Source organism: Chiloscyllium punctatum, chromosome 7 (genome assembly GCF_047496795.1).
Source record: "Chiloscyllium punctatum isolate Juve2018m chromosome 7, sChiPun1.3, whole genome shotgun sequence".
NCBI classification, from domain to species: Eukaryota; Metazoa; Chordata; class Chondrichthyes; order Orectolobiformes; family Hemiscylliidae; genus Chiloscyllium; species Chiloscyllium punctatum.
This window is the reverse complement of record NC_092745.1, coordinates 75107296-75126933: the sequence shown is the minus strand read 5'-3', so window position 1 is coordinate 75126933 and position 19638 is coordinate 75107296. Positions and strand designations below refer to the sequence as shown.

Genomic DNA, 19638 nt, shown 5'->3' with positions numbered 1-19638 from the left:
TCTACTTGCGTGGCTATTGTCACCTAAAATATAAGCTGTACAACAGCAGGAAAAGAAACAATTTAACACTTAATGGTACAAATGCCCTGTGTTAGTACAATATAACTGCAGAACTAAGTCAAGTATGCATAAAACATGTTTGCATTTTTGTTCTGAAGCTTAAACTATTTTTGTTTTCTCCATTGTCCACACAACTACACTGGAAGATTGGCAAACGTGCTAAGAAATACCATGTATTTTTATCAGGACCTTTCACATTATTATAACAGAACATTGAGAAATTCCTGATATGTTCGCCAAGATTTTATCATTGGAAATCAAAACATGTGGTTCACCTTTTTGTGTTGATCATTCTTGACATTCCAGTTCATTCATTTAGTGATCACATTATTGATCCATATTTACAGATTTTAAGATGAGAAAATTCTCTTATTTACAGGAGATCCCTTGAGCCATCTTTTAGATATTTATAATACACATCAGTGTTTTTTTTCCATCTAAGTCAATAAATTATTTAATTTTAACTATTGGATGGCACAAAAGCCTAACCTTTGGGATGGCAGTCAAATGTACTCCTATTTGTCACTCTGCTTCATGCTGGAGAGCCTATACTCTGCCATTTCCATGTGTTACTGGCTTTAATAAGCAAGGATTGGAGAAAATTAAAAGGCTATGTTTGAATCCAATCTAACTTTTTCAATTCTTGGTTTTCTGACATTATTTGATGTTATTGTACATACTGCAACTGTAGATTTAAGTGCATTCAGGTTGATGCACTGCAAAATTCTGCTGCTATGGCCGATCTTAAGTATGTTAACTCTTATGCAAATCTTGAAGGCTTTTGACTTTGTATGGAAGATTTCTGTTCAGGTCTTGTAAATTTCATGCTTATCCATAAGATCAGGTGAAGCTATCAGGAAAGTTTGCTAATGCACATATTTGAAGCATTAAAAAAAACAAAGTGTAGCCCCTGGGTGATAACGTGCAAATATTTTAACTATGTATTGCACAATGTTCCCCTGTCATCAAGTACAATTGGACGAACAACTCCATTTCTGGATAATGAGTCATTATTGTCAGTCCATGCTTTGTGAATATTACTATAGAGACAGACCTACACCATTATACTTTGGGACAGATGTCATGATGAAAACAAGTTGTTTCTGTAATCAAGTTTATTGTGTTGATTTACCAAATTTCCAGATTAAGAGACCCACCTACATTTACTGGGCACTCATCAAAAAATTAGTGTTTACAAAGTCATTGATTTAGAGACAATTAGTTGTTGATTGAGTACCATGTTATTGATTAGTAAGTTTGCGTGGGTTGCAGGTTTGCTAAAATGCAACACCTACTGGAATAGAAAACCCCTTAAAATAACTGTACAATACCTTGCACCTATACATTTGTGTGAAGTTACTCCATATGAAACATAGTGCATCTATAATAGTTAGATATCGTTGTGGACAAAACCGAAATTTAACCCAACCTGATGATAAACAAGTTGATTTAATCCTTGGTGTTTGTTTCCATTTAAAATTTTCATTCAAACAATTCTGAAATAATTCAGTGGGACAGAGTATGTTTGCACATCTAAAGTGTGCTTTCCAGTGTGTAATTTACAGCTGTGGGATGTGATTTCCCCACCTCCTCAGTAGAGGAAGTGAAACTCCATGTAATAAGACAGTGTAACGAAAGTTTCGACTTTTCTCTTTTAAGTACATGAACACTTGCCGTTCCTCCTGGCTGTCATTGTAATGCTATGAATATTGAAACAAATGGGTGATGTGTGACAGCAAACGACGTTTTAAAAGCCCTTTTTTCTGTATGCAAGCACACTTCCACACTCGATGGGTTGCTTTATTTACTTATATTTATTAAGTTAACATCAATTAAAAATGAGTTATTCTTTTAAAAAAAGTCATTTTTTTGCTGGAGTGATAGATACCTTATGGAGTAATACCATTGTTTTAGAATAATTATTACAAATGTCCTCTAATTTCAGATATCCGCTTCAAGTTTCAAAATGCACGGCACCACTATTGTTGAAAATTATACAAAGTAGTTAGTTAACTGCTAACATTTTACATAATAGTTATTTTGCTAACATGAAGCAAGTGCTAATTTCAAAAATATCCAAAAGCCAGAACATTTCAATGAAAATTCTGATGCACCAATAGTGATTAAATGTTTTATTTTCACCGGGTGAAAAGAAAAACAGACTCTGTTAAGAATGAATTCAGCAATGCTGTACTTGTCGTCATCTACCCCAAAAGAAGGGGAAAAAATCTTTTCAGTTTAGAATTTCGAATGGTAAAAAGGTGTGTAGAGCAGTTTAAAGACACATTAGGAACAGTGGTAGTGTATGTGTAATAAGGCACTGTAGCACCAGAGATGTTTCTGCAATCGAAACAGTTCGCTATTACTTTTCTTTGAGAATGACTAATTTTGTGTTTGCAGTGATTGCAGCCCCTCCTCGCCATTTCCGGTGAGGTAGAAACATCTCACGTTTACATCAGAAATACAACGTTTAAAATGTCTCGATGAGCAACATTATGTCTGAAAGGCACCTAACCTTTCCAGATTGCTGTGTAGTTTGGGCGGAATGTTGCGTATTGAAAGCAAAAGCAAGGACATGAACGGTGGGTAATAGCTTATTGTTGATCCAGAAGGATCTTGTAGCACGCTGGTAGTGTCCCGGCCTCTGAGCCAGAAGGACCCAGGTAAGTCCTCGCTGCTTCGTACGTGTGTCTTAACACATCTGAACAGTTGCTTCAAAATATTTGATCATTACTCGAGAACAGTACAATTTGCAAGTATTTCTAACTGGTCCCACCTCTTGCTTGCCATTTACGATCGTATGATAAATCAAACTTGTGAGCCGTGTGTCATCACCAAACTATTCACGGGGTTAGAGGAAGGTAGTCCACTTCTGGGAATGATCTGCTACAGTGTAACCGCAGCTGCCGGTGCTAATCGGCTGAGACAGTAAATGCCGATGATTGGTCGCTGCATTTTGACTGTGTCGAAACTTGTTCGGCTGTTCTTTCGCACATCAGGTCTTTTACAGCAAGCCAGTTGATATATAGCTGATTTTGGCCAATTTTCAAAAGGAAACGGTAACTGCCAATTGAAATGTCCTGTTGTACGTAGAATCTAAGTGTGTTTTAAACTTGCCTCGCCTCCATGCATATCAAAGTTTGTTCAACGAAGCTGGAATTAGCTTCTGAAACCGCGGTCCTGTGGATTGAGTTGATATTGTTGGAAAATCCCTTTTTCAGTCACATTTTGTCTGTTTAAAAATGGCTAGTTATCATTTTGAGGAATTTTTGCGAATAGGGGTCGTTTCGTCAGACTTTGTAGTTACCTTGATCTGGAGATAAACAGGGCCGGAACATGTGGATTTTGAATTTGGAAAAGTATTTTTTTTTGTTTGACCTGAGAGACATGGAATACAAGGGTGCGGGGCAGCAGAGTGCTGTTGTCTTCCGCGGTCTGACTTCCAAACGGGAGACCCTAATTAGAAATGTGGTCCAATATATTTGTTTATAAGCAGCTCGTATAAAACTGGCGAAATTCCCTTCGAGAAACTGATCTCTATGGAGAAATGAAAGCAATACACCCATGAATGCGAAATAAGTTGCAATGTTCACTTAACGTTAAAGCCCTCACTTTAGCAGTTGGTTCATAGGAACTATGGATTGGTGCTGATAATTACCAAGTTGAACTCCCTTTTAACTACATGTTGAATGATACTTGGAGCCTGTTCTCACGAATTAGTTTCTGCTGTGACTTAGTGAGTAATGACCGCCTCTACAGTCCGGGCAGCACTGTACAGATCATTTGCTTTCCTGTAAATTGCATTCGGTTAAACGCCAGGAGTTTCCGCTGTGTACTTCGAGATCAACACTCTTAAGTTGCTATGAGGGAGCCACTTTATCGGGAGTCCAGTACACCCCAAGCAATTACTGGCCAAACCCAGGGGCGCTTTTGTCAGGAGAGTGAGCACTGATTTTCTCAACCCTGGTACCTGTTGTGGGAAATGTGGTATTTAAGCAATGAAGCATTGTCGGTAAATATCGCTAGCCCACGTACATTTTCTGGCACTTGCGTCTGTTTTACGCAACCATTTTTCTTCAAAACGGAAGTCCCTCCCTTGTGTCGCTTGTATTAGTGCGAACCTTCTGTCGGGGCCCTAGCGCCTCCTGTTATTGTCGTTCTAAGAAACGTTTACTTTCCCATCACAGCATAGCGTACATAACAAAGGGGCCAACATTTGTCCACAGGACATATCACAACAACATTATTTTAAAACAGTTTACGTTTCCTGAACAAGATACGTACACTGAATAAATATTGAATAAAAACATTTGGGGAGTGCATTATCGTGTTTCCTGAAATTCCTAACTATTATACACAAGTTAACATCGGTTGTGAAAAGATTATTATGCAAGCAATGAGAACGTGTTATCGATATTTTATATTTAACGGTCCAGTATCTTGTGTCAAATGTTGATAAGGTCGCACAACGTTTTACTTTGAAGAAGAACAATCATAATAATGGCGAGTTTTGACCTGGAACCAGCATGCTTAAACAGTTACAATCGTCCTCTTTCATTGACCCAAATGGATAAATGCAGGTACGCCCTATTGCAAAATCTATTTAAACATCTCTTGGGGAATATTTGAGCAAAGGTTTAGGGAACAAGGCGCGTTTAGCTCAGAAATACATACACAATCCATTATCACTGAACAAAGTCAAAGAGCTCCCCCAGATAAAATTCAAATAGATCTTTAACATATTAATAGATTGCAGTACATACAAATTACACGTTTGCTTGGCTTGCAGTTAATGGAATTCTATGTCAAAGGAAGAAATAATTCATCTTTTACATAATTTTACTATCTCTTGCTTTACTTATTTTGCATTTTCCAGGCTCAGGAAAAGTTCCCTCACAATTTAATGGAGCAGAGGCATTACCATTAATTAATGTACTGAGAATGTATAAAATAAAACCACCTTTTAAAAAAAACTTATACCTTTCAAGCCTTTGTGTTTTTTCTCACATTTAATTGCTTGCTTCTTTTGGGAGAAGAATTATTGTTTTCAAATCCTTTAAGTGCTTTTTATTAAAACACTCCTTTCTGAAGCAGTGTGCCTTGCACTGAAGTTCCTCTTATTATTTTTTGTTTGGTTTTTTTTACCATCAATGATTTCAATTAGCTATGAAAAACTGATTGCCCCCCTCACAATTTCCAAATGTTGCTCTGTCCATGAGTGACAGTGACTCCATCAAATGCCATTGATAATGGATCTGTCACTGTTAGAAGGATTAACCTATTGTATTAAATGTATAGGTCAAATAAAACTGATGTTAAAAAAAATGAACAGGAGTCTCACTGGCCACTCAGGTGTTTCCTATCTTCCTGGTGGTGGAAATCAAATAAAGATTCATGCACTTTGTGTCTCTCACTGTGTCTTACACCTGCACACACACAGACCATGGGTGCTGGGGAAAAAAATAAGCACTACCGCAGTTAGGCAGTAGTGTGGGGATAAGATTATAAACTGGAAAAAAAACTGATGTAAATACCATTTACCTACTGTCTTTACTTTTTTGTACAACAGTGTGTAAATGTGAACCACTATCTCTTACAAAGTGGTGATCTATTGTAGCTTGTAGGATTGGGAAAGTTAGAACATATAACATTACAGTGCAGTATAGACCCTTTAGCCCTCAATGTTACGCCGACCTGTGGAAGCAATCTGAAGCCCATCTAACCTACACTATTCCATTCTCGTCCATATGCCTATCCAATGACCATTTAAATGCCCTTAAAGTTGGCAAGTCTACTACTGCTGCAGGCAGTGCATTCCAAGCCCCTATGACTGAGGAAAAAAAACTACTTCTGACATCTGTCCTCTATCTATCACCCCTCAATTTAAAACTACGTCCCCTAGTGCTAGCCATCGCCGTCCGAGGAAAAAGGCTCTGTGTCCAACCTATCTAACCCTCTGATTATCTTTTATGTTTAAATTAAGTTACCTCACAACCTTCTCTCTAACAAAAACAGCCTCAAGTCCTTCAGCCTTTCTTCATAAGACCATCCCTCTATACCAGGCAACATCCTAGTAAATCGCCTCTGAATCCTTTCAAAAGCTTCCACATCCTTCCTATAATGTGGTGACCAGAACTGTACACAATACTCCAAATGTGTCCGCACTAGGGTTTTGTACAGCTGCTGCATGATCTCATGGTTACAAAACTCAATCCCTCGACCAATAAAAACTAACACACCGTATGCCTTCTTAACAACCCTATCAATCTGGGTGGCAGCCTTCAAGCGTCTATGTATCTGGACACCAAGATCTCTCTTCTCATCTACACGATTAAGAATCTTGCCATTACCCCAGCTGCATTCCTGTTCGTCCTTCCAAAGTGAATCACCTCACATTTTTCCACATTAAACTCCATTGGCCAGCTCTCAGCAGGTTCTGGATTAGTGGTGCTGGAAGGGCACAGCAGTTCAGGCAGCATCCAAGGTGCAGCGAAATTGATGTTTCGGGCAAAAGCCCTTCATCAGGAATAAAGGCAGAGAGCCTGGAGGGTGGAGAGATAAGCTAGAGGAGGGTGGGGTGGGGAGAAAGTAGCATAGAGTACAATAGGTGAGTGGGGGAGGGGATGAAGGTGATAGGTCAGGGAGAAGAGGGTGGAATGGATAGGTGGAAAAGGAGATAGGCAGGTAGGACAAGTCCGGACAAGTCATGGGGACAGTGCTGAGCTGGAAGTTTGGAACTAGGGTGAGGTGGGGGAAGGGGAAATAAGGAAACTGTTGAAGTCCACATTGATGCCCTGGGGTTGAAGTGTTCCGAGGCAGAAGATGAGGCGTTCTACCTCCAGGCGTCTGGTGGTGAGGGAGCGGCGGTGAAGGAGGCCCAGGACCTCCATGTCCTCGGCAGAGTGGAAGGGGGAGTTGAAATGTTGGGCCACGGGGTGGTGTGGTTGATTGGTGCGGGTGTCTCGGAGATGTTTCCTAAAGCGCTCTGCTAGGAGGCGCCCAGTCTCCCCAATGTAGAGGAGACCGCATCGAGAGTAACGGATACAATAAATGATATTAGTGGATGTGCAGGTAAAACTTTGATGGGTGTGGAAGGCTCCTTTAGGGCCTTGGATGGAAGTGAGGGAGGAGGTCTGGGTGCAGGTTTTACAGTTCCTGCAGTGGCAGGGGAAGGTGCCAGGATGGGAGGGTGGGTTGTAGCGGGGCGTGGACCTGACCAGGTAGTCACGGAGGGAACGGTCTTTGCGGAAGGCGGAAAGGGGTGGGGAGGGAAATATATCCTTGGTGGTGGGGTCTTTTTGGAGGTGGCGGAAATGTTGGCAGATGATTTGGTTTCTGCGAAGGTTGGTACGGTGGAAGGTGAGCATCAGGGGTGTTCTGTCCTTGTTACAGTTGGGGGGGGGGGTCTGAGGGCGGAGGTGCGAGATGTGGATGAGATGCGTTGGAGGGCATCTTTAACCACGTGGGAAGGGAAATTGCGGTCTCTAAAGAAGGAGGCCATCTAGTGTGTTCTGTGGTGGAACTGGTCCTCCTGGGAGCAGATACGGCGGAGGCAGAGGAATTAGGAATACGGGATAGCATTACAGTTCCAAACCTGCGCCCACACCTCCTCCCTCACCTCTATCCGAGGCCCTAAAGGAGCCTTCCACATCCATCAAGGTTTTACCTGCACATCCACTAATTTCATTTATTATATCCGTTGCTCCCGATGCGGTCTCCTCTACATTGGGGAGACTGGGCGCCTCCTAGCAGAGCGCTTTAGGGAACATCTCCGGGACACCCTCACCAATCAACCAAACCGCCCCGTGGCCCAACATTTCAACTCCCCCTCCCACTCTGCTGAGGACATGGAGGTCCTGGGCCTCCTTCACCGTCGCTCCCTCACCACCAGATGCCTGGAGGAAGAATGCCTCATCTTCCGCCTCGGAACACTTCAACCCCAGGGCATCAATGTGGACTTCAACAGTTTCCTCATTTCCTCTTCCCCCACCTCACCCTAGTTCCAAACTTCCAGCTCAGCACTGTCCCCATGACTTGTCCGGACTTGTCCTACCTGCCTATCTCCTTTTCCACCTATCCACTCCACCCTCTCCTCCCTGACCTATCATCTTCATCCCCTCCCCCACTCACCTATTGTACTCTATGCTACTTTCTCCCCACCCCCACCCTCCTCTAGCTTATCTCTCCACGCTTCAGGCTCTCTGCCTTTATTCCTGATGAAGGGCTTTTTACCGAAACGTCAATTTCTCTGCTTCTTGGATGCTGCCTGAACTGCTGTGCTCTTCCAGCACCACTAATCCAGAATCTGGTTTCCAGCACCTGCTGTCATTGTTTTTACCTCACCTCTCAGCAGAGCTTTGCAGCTTATCTATGTCTCTCTGTAACCTACAGCATCCTTCTGCGCTATCCACAACTCTACCAACCTTAGTGTCATCCACAAATTTACTAACCCATCCTTCTATGCCCTCATCCAGGTCATTTATATAAATGACAAACAACTGTGGACCCAAAACAGATTCTTGTGGTACTCCACTAGCAACTGAACTCCAGGATGAATATTTCCCATTAAACACCATCTCTGTCTTCTTTCAGCTAGCCAATTTCTATTCCAAACCACTAAATCACTCAATCCCATGCCTCTGTATTTTGTGCAATAGCTTACTGTGGGGGACCTTATCAAACCCCTTACTGAAATCCATATACACCACATCAACAGCTTTTCCCTCATCCATCTATTTGGTTACCTTCTGAAAGAACTCAACAGGATTTGTGAGGCACAACCTACCCTTCACAAAACCATGCTGACTATCGCTAATCAAATTATTTCTTTCTAGATGATTATAAATCCTATCTCATAAACCTTTCCAACACTTTACCCATAACTGAAGTAAGGCTCACTGGCCCATAATTACAAAGGCGTCTCTACTGCCCCTTTTCAACAAGGGGACATTTGCTATCCTCAAGTCTTCTGACACTATTTCTGTAGACAATGACGACAAACATCAAAGCCAAAGGCTCAACAATCTCCTCCCTAGCTTCCCAGAGAACCCTAGGATAAATCCCATCTGGCCCAGGGGACTTATCTATTTTTACACTTGCCAGAATTGCTAACACCTCTTCCTTGTGAACCTCAATCCCATGTAGTCTAGTAGCCTCTACCTCAGCATTTTCTTTGACCACATTGCCTTTTTATAGTGTGAATGCTGATAAAAAGTATTCATTTAGTGCTTCCCATCTTCTCTGACTCCACGCACAACTTCTCACTACTGTGCTTGATTGGCCCTAATCTTACTCGACATTCTTTTATTCCTGATTATAGCTATGGAAAACCTTAGGGTTTTCCTTGATCCTATCCACCAGTGACTTCTCATGTCCCCTCCTGGTTTTTCTTAGATCTCTAGGTCTCTCCTGGCTAAGATGGAACTCTCAAGTGCCCTAACTGAGCATCTCACCCTAACATAAGCCACCACCTTCCTCTTGAGAAGAGATTCAACTTCGTTAGTAAACCACAGCTCCTGCACTCGACACCTTCTTCCCGGCCTGACCGGTATAGACTTATCACGGACCTGCAGTAGCTAGTCCTTGAATAAGCTCCACATTTCTATTGTGCCGATCATATGCATCCTAAATCTTGCCTAATTGCATTCTAATTGCCTTTCCCCCAGCTATAACTCTTGCCTTATAGTATTTACCTAGTCCTTTCCATCACTAAAGTAAACATAACCGAATTGTGGTTACTATCACCAAAGTGCTCACCTACCTCCAAATCTAACACCTGGCTGGATTTATTACCCAGTACCAAATCTAATGTGGCCTCGCCCCTTGTTGTCCTGCCTACATAATGTCAGTAAACCATCCTGCACACATTGGATAAAAACTGACCCATCTAAAGTACTCTAGTATTCCCAGTCAATATTTGGAAAGTTAAAGTCCCCCATAACAACTACCCTGTCACTCTCACTCCTATCAGGATCATCTTTGCTATCCTATCCTTTACATCTCTGGAACTATTTGAAGGCCTTTAGAAAACAGGGTAACCTCTCCTTTCCTGTTTCTAACCTCAGCCCATACTACCTCAGTAGAGGAGTCCTCAAACATCCTTTCTGCAACTGTAGTAGTGTCCTTGACTAACAGTTCCACACCACCCCCTCTTTTACCATCTTCTCTGTTCTTACTGAAACATCTAAATCCAGAACCTGCAATAACCATTCCTGTACTGAAAAATGTGTTACTGGAAAAGCACAGCAGGTCAGGCAGCATCCAAGGAGCAGGAGAATCGACGTTTCGGGCATAAGCCCTTCTTCAGGAATAATAACCGATCCTGTCCCTGATTTATCCATGTCTCTGAAATGGCCACAACATCAAAATCCCAGGTACCAACCCATGCTGCAAGTTCACGCACCTTATTCCAGATGCTCCTGGTGTTGAAGTAGATACACTTCAAACCAACTTTTGGCCTGCCAGTGCCTTCTTGCAATCTTAGTTTTGACTTCACTACTTTCATCTTCCCATATACTCTTACCACAATTTTGGTTCCCATCTCCCTGCTGACTTAGATCAAACCCACCTGAAGTGCATTAGCAAATTAACCCCCAGGATACTGGAACCCATCTGGTTCAGGCATCCTGTTTGTAGAGGTCCCATCTACCCTAGAAAGAGCCCCAATTATCCAGGAATCCAAAACCCTCCTTCCTGCACCATCCCTGTAGCCACGTGTTCAACTCCTCTTTCTCCCTATTTCTCACTTCACTAGCATGTGGCACGGGCAACAAACTATAGATAACAATTGTGTGTTCTAGCTCTAAGCTTCCTACTTAGCTCCCTGAATTTCTGCCTTAAATCCCCATCTCTCTTCCTACCAATGTCAACCTGCTGGTACAACTCCACCCTGACTAAATGTGCCTATCTCAAGCACAAGCTATCTTGTTTGTTTTAGAATAGATGATATTTTTGATAATCAGTAACGGTCAACCGAGAATAAAGGTTAGGTTGTAACCAAATGCTTATGATGGAAGTCATGTTAAGATAATCGTGCCTTAGTATTCTCTTGCCACATTTTTTACATATTTTCTAATCACCCTGTTCAGCAATGATATTATGCAAATGTGAAGCAGGTTGGACTTGAAAATAGGAACATTAACACAAGAGAAAGTAAGGACGGCAGATGCAAGAGATCAGAGTCGAGAGTGTGGTGCTGGAAAAGCACAGCAGGTCAGGCAGCATCTGAGGAGCAGGAGAATCAACATTGCGGGCAAGAGCCCTTCATCAGGAATGAGGGTTGTTAGCTGAGGGGGTGGAGAGATAAATGGGAGGGGAGTTGGGGTTGGGGCTGGGGGGGGAAGATAGCTGAGAGTGCGATAGGTGGGTGGAGTAATAGTGATAAGTCGGAGAGGAAGGTAGAGTGGATAGGTGGGAAGGAAGATGGACAGGTCATGAGAGTGGTGCTGAGTTGAAAGGTTGGAAATGGGAGAAGATAGGGGAGGGGAAATGAGGAAACTAGTGAAGTCCACGTTGATGTCATGTGGTTGGAGGGTCCCAATGCAGAAGATGAGGCCTTGGGTAGTTAGGGTGTGGCGATGGAGGAGGCCCTGGACCTGCATGTCTTTGGCAGAGTGGGAGGGGGAGTTGAAGTGTTCAGCCACAGGGCAGCGGGGTTAGTTGGTGCGGGTGTCCCAGAGATGTTCTCTGAAGTGTTCTGCAAGTAGGCATCCTGACTCCCCAATGTCGAGGAGACCGCATCGGGAGCAACGGATACAGTAGATGACATGTGGAAGTGGAAGTAAAACTCTGATGGATGTCAAAGGCTCTTTGGGGCCTTGGATGGAGGTGAGGGGGGGAATGTGGGTGCAAGTTTTGCAATTCCTGCAGTGGCAGGGGAAGGTGCCAGGAGGGGAGGGTGAGTTAGTGGGGGGTGTCGACCTGACGAGAGTTGCAGAGGGAACGGTCTTTACGGAAAGTGGATAGGAATTGGGAAGCAAACATCACTGTGGTGGTGGGGTCCGTTTATAGGTGGCGGAAATGACGGAGGATGATGCGATGTATATGGAGGTTAGCGGGGTGGAAGGTGAGGACCAGGGGGGATTCTGTCCTTGTTGAGGTTGGAGTGGTGATGTTCGAGGGTGGAGATGCGGGAAGTGGATGAGACGTGCTGAAAAGCATCATCAAACACGTGGGAGGGAAACTCATCCTCACCCTCACTAATGTTTCCTTTGAATCCTCCCACCTCCTCCAAACGAAAGGGGTAGCCATGGGCACCCACGTGGGCCCCAGCTATGCCTGTCTCTTTGTCGGTTATGTGGAGCAGTCCTTCTTCCTCAGTTACACCGGCATCATTCCCCACCATCTCCTCCCTACATTGATGACTATATCAGTGCCATCTTGCACTCCCACGAGGAGGTTGAACAGTTCATCAACTTCACCAACATATTCCACACCGACCTTACGTTCACCTGGAACATCTCTGACACCTACCTCCCCTTCCTGGACCTCTCCATCTCCATCAACGGTGACCGACTCAACACTGACATCTTATACAAACCCACCAATTCCCACAGCTATCTGGACTACATCTCCTCCCACTCTACCTCCCATAAATACGCTATCCCTTTTATTGCCAATTCTTCTGCCTCCATTGTGTCTGCTCCCAGGAGGGCCAGTTCAACCTCAGTTCAACACCAGGTGGCCTCCTCCTTCAAAGACTGCAATTTCCCCTCCCACGTGGTTGATGCATCTCATCCATTTCCTGCACTTCTGCCCTTGAACCCCACCCCTCTAACCGCAACAAGGACACGATCCCTACTGGTTCTTGCCTTCCACCCCGCCAACCTCTTGATACATCACATCATCCTCAGCTATTTCTGCCACCTACAAACAGACCCTACCACCACAGAGATATTTCCCTCCCCACACCTATCCGCTTTCCGTAAAGACCGTTCCCTCTGTGACTCTTGTCAGGTCCATGCACCAGCCCCCACCACCAACTCACCCTTCCCTCCTGGCACCTTCCACTGCCATTGCATGAATTGCAAAACCTGTGCCCACACCTCCCCCCTCACCTCCAAACAAGGACACAAAGGAGCCTTCCACATCCATCAGAGTTTTACCTGCACTTCCAAACATGGCAAATGCCATGTAAATACTGTATCCGTTGCTCCTGATGTGATCTCCTCTACGTTGGGGAGACAGGACTCCCAGAGCACTTCACAGAAATTGGGACATCTGCACCAACTAACCCAATTGCCCTGTGGCTGAACACTACAACACCCCCTCCCGCAGGTCCTGAGCCGCCTCCATTGCCACACCCTACCCACCAGATGCCTGGAGGAAGAATACCTCATCTTCCGCCTCGAGATCCTCCAACCACATGGCATCAATGTGGACTTCACTAGTTTCCTCATTTTTCCCTTCCCCCACCTTATCCCAGTTCCACCCTTCCAACTGGGCACCATTCTCATAACTTGTCCTACCTGTTCATTTTCCTTCCTACCTATCCAGTCCACCCCGCTCTCCGACCTATTACCATATCACCCCACCTCCATCTACCTATGGTACTCTCAGTTCACCTTCCACCTCAGCCCCATCTCCCTGGCTTACAAGCCACATTCCTGATGAAGGGCTCTTGCCCGAAACATCGATTTTCCGGCTTCTGGGATGCTGTGCTTTTCCAACACCACAATCGACCGAGAACCCAGTACGTAATTCGTAGAACCAAATCTTTATAATCCACGGACGTAATAATTTAGGATATAAATACGTAAAATTCTAACATCAAGCTGTAAAAACAATGAGACAGAAATAGAACTTCAGCAATTTAAATAAAGTTTGTTAAATACGTTTAAACTCTATAGTACACCAAAACGTACACCAAGTAACTTCCTACAATCGTTACCAATTTCTCATACCGTGTCTCTCATGCGTTGAACTAAACACCAAACCAAAACACTGGTATTATAGTTAGAAATCAGTTATACCGTTTTCTGTCGCTGTGGGAAACCGTCCAGAATGGGAATTATTTGCAGAGAAGCTGGAGTTTGTAATGTTTGCTGGTCAAAAGCCGCCAGTTTCATCGAAGTCTAGAATACTTTGATGTAATTCACTTCGTTAGTCTTTGCAATATGTAAACACTCATTGGGCTTATTTCGTCATGCATTAGCTACACATTTATTTTTTTAATGGCTTAGGGAATGTAAAGAGAGCTTGAATGTTCATGGTGCCCCAGAGCTTTGATAAGATTGAACGGAACTTGGGAAAGGTAATGACAATTTTCCCCTCGGATTGATCCGATTCCGAACTACGCTGTGCCTGTCTACTGCAGCTCCCCCTGTCCCTACTACCATCCCTCAAGAAGAGTTGTATCCGAAACATCGACTTCTCCATCTCCTAATGCTGCCTTGCTTGCTGCGCTCTTATCGCCTCTAAAACGGGCAAAGTACGAGTTACTGCTGTTTGGACTGAAATCTGGCCTGTTATCTCAAGCACAGAACATCAAACACACCAGACGGTACGACAAGCAATGTGAATCAGACTGCGCGTATAAAACAGAGATCTTACTAACATGATGCGCAAATCCCCAAGTGGGTCTTTCTTGGTTCCTCGGATCAGTCCTGTTTCAATTTCTTTTTAGCCACGAAATTGCAAACCAAACAGAAATACATGCATCAACAAAAGAGACTGCAATTCTCAAGGCTGGTGCTGAGAGGTGGGTCAAGATTACGCTGGAAAAGCACAGCAGGTCAGGCAGCATCCGGGGAGCAGGAAATTCCTGATGGAAAAGCCCTTCCGTCAGGAATGACTGACTGCCCCCACCACCATTCCTGAAAGAAGGGCTGAGAGGTGGGTTCAGGCGCTCCTGGTCGGCGTACTTCCGGATGATGTGACGCAGAGTCGGGGCGAGACCACGCCCCCCGTCCCAGACCACGCCCCCCCCCCAGTCCCAGACCACGCCCCGGCCCCGCCCCCTCCCCAGCCCCGAGCTCCTGAGCCCAGCAGACGGCGCTTGGTTGGTCCGTTCGCCCAGGAAGAAGCACATCGCCTTGAATCAGCGAGAGAGTCCGGCTCCAAGTTAAGCCTGTCCTCTTCCCACGGCCTTGCGGGGCCTTTCTCTGTCCGAGAGAAGGATCTGAAGCGTTTTATTTTATGTTTACCGTGGAGTATTACGGGGTTAGACGAGCAGCCACTCGACAAGGAAGTGGTGAGTAATGTATGTGAGCGTGTTTGTTACTGACGGCGAAACTTGTTACAGTCCGCGTTTGCTACATTTGTTTCGAGAAATCACATGCCTGTGTGCGGGACAATCTTCAGGATTTTATATAATTCTTGCAGTGTAATTGATTAGTTACGTTTGCACGTTAATAAAGCGAGTACAGTGAAAAGTCCCCAGTACAATAGTGTTTGCCTTGGCCATCTCTCTTTGAGGAATTACTGGAATTCCCCCTGTTCCTTTTAAGCAGAAGCTTCGCTTCGCTCGAAGCCGATGATGTGCGGAGTGGTTGGAAACCTAGTCGGAACTCGGCTCCTGTGTGGGGTTGTTCAAACCATGATCCCTAGGTCTCTCGATTCGAGAGTGCGGAGAGAGTGTGAAAAAAAGTGTTGTTTGCCATATTTCACAGAACCTAAGGAAGAGGGCATTTTATACTCTCGACTTTAAAAGTTGATGCTAGTGTAATTCGACAGATTGCGGGAGAGTTTGATAGGACAGTGGGTGGTTTATTGTTGATTCCGACGAATAACCAAGTGTGCAGATGCCTTTTAAAAGTGAAAAATTGAGGAAATACAGACGAAATAAAAAATTGACCCATTTTACCTGCACAAACTGTGACCTGCGTTTCTAACGCCCTTAATCTAAAACGACTCAAAGGAAGGGACTTCATGCAGGCGTATTAGAACCAAATTTGACATGAGAACACATAACAGGAAAATACCAGCACTGAGTTAGGAGTAGGCCATTTGCCCCTCGAGTCTGCTCTCCCATAATAAGGTCATGGCCTACCAATAGCCTTTCACCCTCTTGCTTCCCAAGGATTTATCTAAATCTACCTTTTTTAAAAAAAAGCCATCCATCGAACATGGGAGCTACTGGCGAGGCCAGTCTTTATTGCCCATCCCCATTTGCCCAGAAAGCAGTTTAAGAGTTAGCCACACTGCTGAGTTTGGAGTCAGATGTAGGCCAGACCAAGTATGGATGGCAGATCTTAAATATGTTCAGATATTGCTTCCACCATCTTTTGAGAAAGAGAGTTTCAAAGATTCACAACCCTCTGAGAAAAAACAACCTTCCTCTATCGTAAATGGATGGCCCCTTGATTTTAAATGATCAGCCTTAATTTTAGATCCTCCTGCAAGAGTAGACACCTTTTTCAGGTTCACACATTCAAAATCTCTCAGGATCTTGTATGTTTCAATTAAGTCATCTCTTACTCTGTTAAACCCCAGCACATTCAAGACACACTCCCTTTTTTCATGGCATTGTTTTCTGTACATGGATGTTGACACACAGATCAGTGTGTCCAGCTCCTCAGTGCTTGCATGTATGTGCACATTAGAGGGAACAAGCTTGGCCTGTTCAACATTTTCCTCATAGGACAACCTGCCCACTCCATGTATTAATATAGTGAACCTCTGAACTGTATTCATATCCTTCCTAAAATGTGGAGACAATACTGTGCACAGTACTTTGCACTATTGTTATTACTAATACCATGTATAAGATTAGATTCCCTACAGTGTGGAAACAGGCCCTTCGACTCAAAAGTCCACACCCACCCTCTGAAGAGTAACTCACCCAGACCCATTTCGCTCTGACTAATGCACCTTGCACTATGGGCAATTTAACATGACCAATTTACCTTACCTACACATCTTTGGACTGTGGAAGGAAACCGGAGCACCCAGAGGAAACCCACACACATAGGGAGAATGTGTAAACTCCACACAGATAGTCACCCAAGGCTGGAATTGAACCTGGGTTCCTGGCACTGTGAGGCAGCAGTCTGAACCACTGAGCCACCGTGCTACCCATGAAGCATAACCTCCCTATTTCAGTATCCATTCTCTCTCAGTAAGCAATAACATTATATTAGCTTTCCTAATTGCTTGGTGCCATTTCTGTCACCTACAGTCAGACCCCACCACCAAAGAGATATTTCCCTCTCCACTCCATTCTGTAGAGACCATTCCCTCTGCGACTCCCTGGTTAGATCTACGCCCCTACCAGCCCACCCTCCACTCCTGGCACCTTCCCCTGCCAGCACAAGAGGTGTAAAACCTGTGCCCACACCACCTCCCTCACCTCCATCCAAGGCCCCAAAGGATCCTTCCATATCTGGCAGAGATTTTCCTGCACATCCAAACACCTCATCTCATGTATCCGTTATTCTCGATGTGGTGTCCTCTATGCTGGGGGGACACGATGCCAACTTGCAGAACAGTTCAGAGAACATCTCCAGGGTGCACGCACTAAATAACCCAATTGCTCTGTGGCCGACCACATCAACTCCCCTTCCCACTCTGCCAAACACATGCTAGTCTTCACTGCCAAATCCTGGGCAGCACCAACTGACTGGAGGAAGAACGTCTTGGAATCGTTCACCCACACAGAATCAATGTCGATTTCACCAGTTTCCTCATCTCACCCCCCCACCGTGCCTTATCCCAGATCCAACCCTCCAACTAGGCAACGTCCTCACTACCTCTCCATCTTCCTTCCCATCTATCCGCTCTGACCTCTTGCCATCAGCCCACCCTAATTCATCTACATATCGCATACCAAGCTACCTTCCCCCAAGCCCCACCCCATCATTTATCTCTGCGCCCCCTTGGCCCTTCCCCCGATATTCCTGATGAAGGGCTTATGTTCAAAACCTCAACTCTCCTGCTCCTTGGATGCTGCCCGATCGACTGTGATTTTCAGTGCCACACTTTTTGACTCTGATCTCCAACACCTGCATCCTCACTTTCTCCTGCTTGGTGTATCTGCGTGCTAGCCTTTGAGAGTCTTGCACCAGGACATAGAACGCTCTGCAGCTCAGAGCACTTCAATCTTTCATCATTTAGATAATATGCTTTTTTTTGTTCTTCCTGCCAAAATAGACAGTTTCACGTGTTCCTGCATTCTACTCCACTTAGCATGTTTTTGCCCACTTTGCAGGCAAATTGGTATCCCTTTATAATCTCCTCATGCCTTCTTCTACGACTTACTTTTCTAAGTATCTTTGTGTCATCAGCAAATTTAGCAACAGTACCCTCTGATCCTGTGTGATTTCTATTAATTAAGGTCCTAGCAAGGATCTCTGTGGCACTTTCTGGTTGACACTGTCTAATATCCAAAGGACATAGTTTTTTTTTGTTTTCCATTACCTACACAAGCTTATCCATGTGAATATGTTATATCCTAGGGCGTGACTAAGGGAAAGTTAGGGCCAACATAATAAAGTAACATTAATAATTGAAAAAAGAGTAACGTTAATGTAAGGGATGTAGTTTTAAAGTATGGCAGCTCAGTGTTGTGCAGTGGAATGTGTGCCCTGTAATATGTGCGAAGGCACAAACTCTACTAGTATTCTGCACAACAATATGTGCAGGAAATGCTCCCAGCCACACATGTTTGAGCTCTGGGTCAGTGATTGAGTGGTAGCTGGAATCACTGGCAAATCGACAAGGCTATGAGTTATGTGCATAGCATTTAACATAATGGCTGGGAGCCAGAAAGGGAATGGGCAACCACCAGGCAGTTAAAGAGAACAGGCAGGGAGTGTAGGAGCCCCCTTGGGTCCTGCACGCAAATTGGTTTTCTGTTTTGGCTTAGGGTACTGGTTTCTTAGGGTGTAGTTAGAGCCACATTTTGTGGCTGTGCAGTGGGGAGGAGTTAGAAAGATGGATCATTCGGTACAGAGGAGTCATTTTGTTAAAGGAACAGGGAGCACCTTCTGTCCCTGTAGACATGGCTCAATGTTGGCATGTTGTCTCCCTCATGCAAGATCAAGGATATCACAGCATAGCAATGGCAGGACATTCTTCTGCCAGAGATAGTGATCTGCAGTGGTACCAATGACCTTGGGTAGAAGGTTAAATGCAAGGTAAAATTGTTTATCATTTAGTACAGAAAAGTAAGATAGACGCAAGTTAGCAACCATTACACATAATATTTTGGTTATGTATTCAGGTCTCATTTTCCAGAAATGGTAAGAAATTTTCATCAAGTTTCTGTGAAATTTAAAGTTTGGATTAAAAATAGTGGCGGTTTCATTTATTTCTGGAACCTTTTTGATTTTGTATTGGTGCTCTTCTCTTGGTTTGGAGAGATTATAATGATATTAAAATAGCAGTGTGCATCTGCATTATTTATTTTTTGCAAAAAGTTACTTCAATAGATTTAATGTGGTAGTACATAAGTGTTGCTTATACTACACCAGAGGATATACTGTTTGGATTTCAAAACTTCTACAACATGGCAGTCAACCTTGGAACCTTTCAGCGCAGACAGTGAGCTTTTATATTCATGTGCGTTATTGAGTTGAACTTTTAAATGGCAGAGGAGCATTCTTGACCTCAGTATTAGATAAGCACTTGATAAACTATCCA

At 44.1% G+C, this 19638-nt stretch overlaps 1 protein-coding gene and 1 long non-coding RNA gene across 2 annotated transcripts in view; one reads left to right on the top strand and one right to left on the bottom strand.

The window, feature by feature from the left end:
• Window positions 1-1855: 1855 nt before the first annotated feature.
• On the bottom strand, window positions 1856-14897 carry LOC140479819 (uncharacterized). The gene is made up of 2 exons (XR_011961126.1): window positions 14615-14897; window positions 1856-3597 (listed from the first exon to the last, which is right to left on the bottom strand). It is a non-coding gene; the product is annotated as an uncharacterized lncRNA (long non-coding RNA).
• Window positions 14898-15030: 133 nt separating this feature from the next.
• Window positions 15031-19638, top strand: part of jak1 (Janus kinase 1) — a 124290-nt gene continuing 119682 nt past the window's right edge. The window contains exon 1 of the mRNA XM_072574060.1: window positions 15031-15250. Within this exon, the coding sequence (XP_072430161.1) occupies window positions 15196-15250 (55 nt within the window). The 5' untranslated portion in view covers window positions 15031-15195. The remainder of the gene's footprint in view (window positions 15251-19638) is intronic.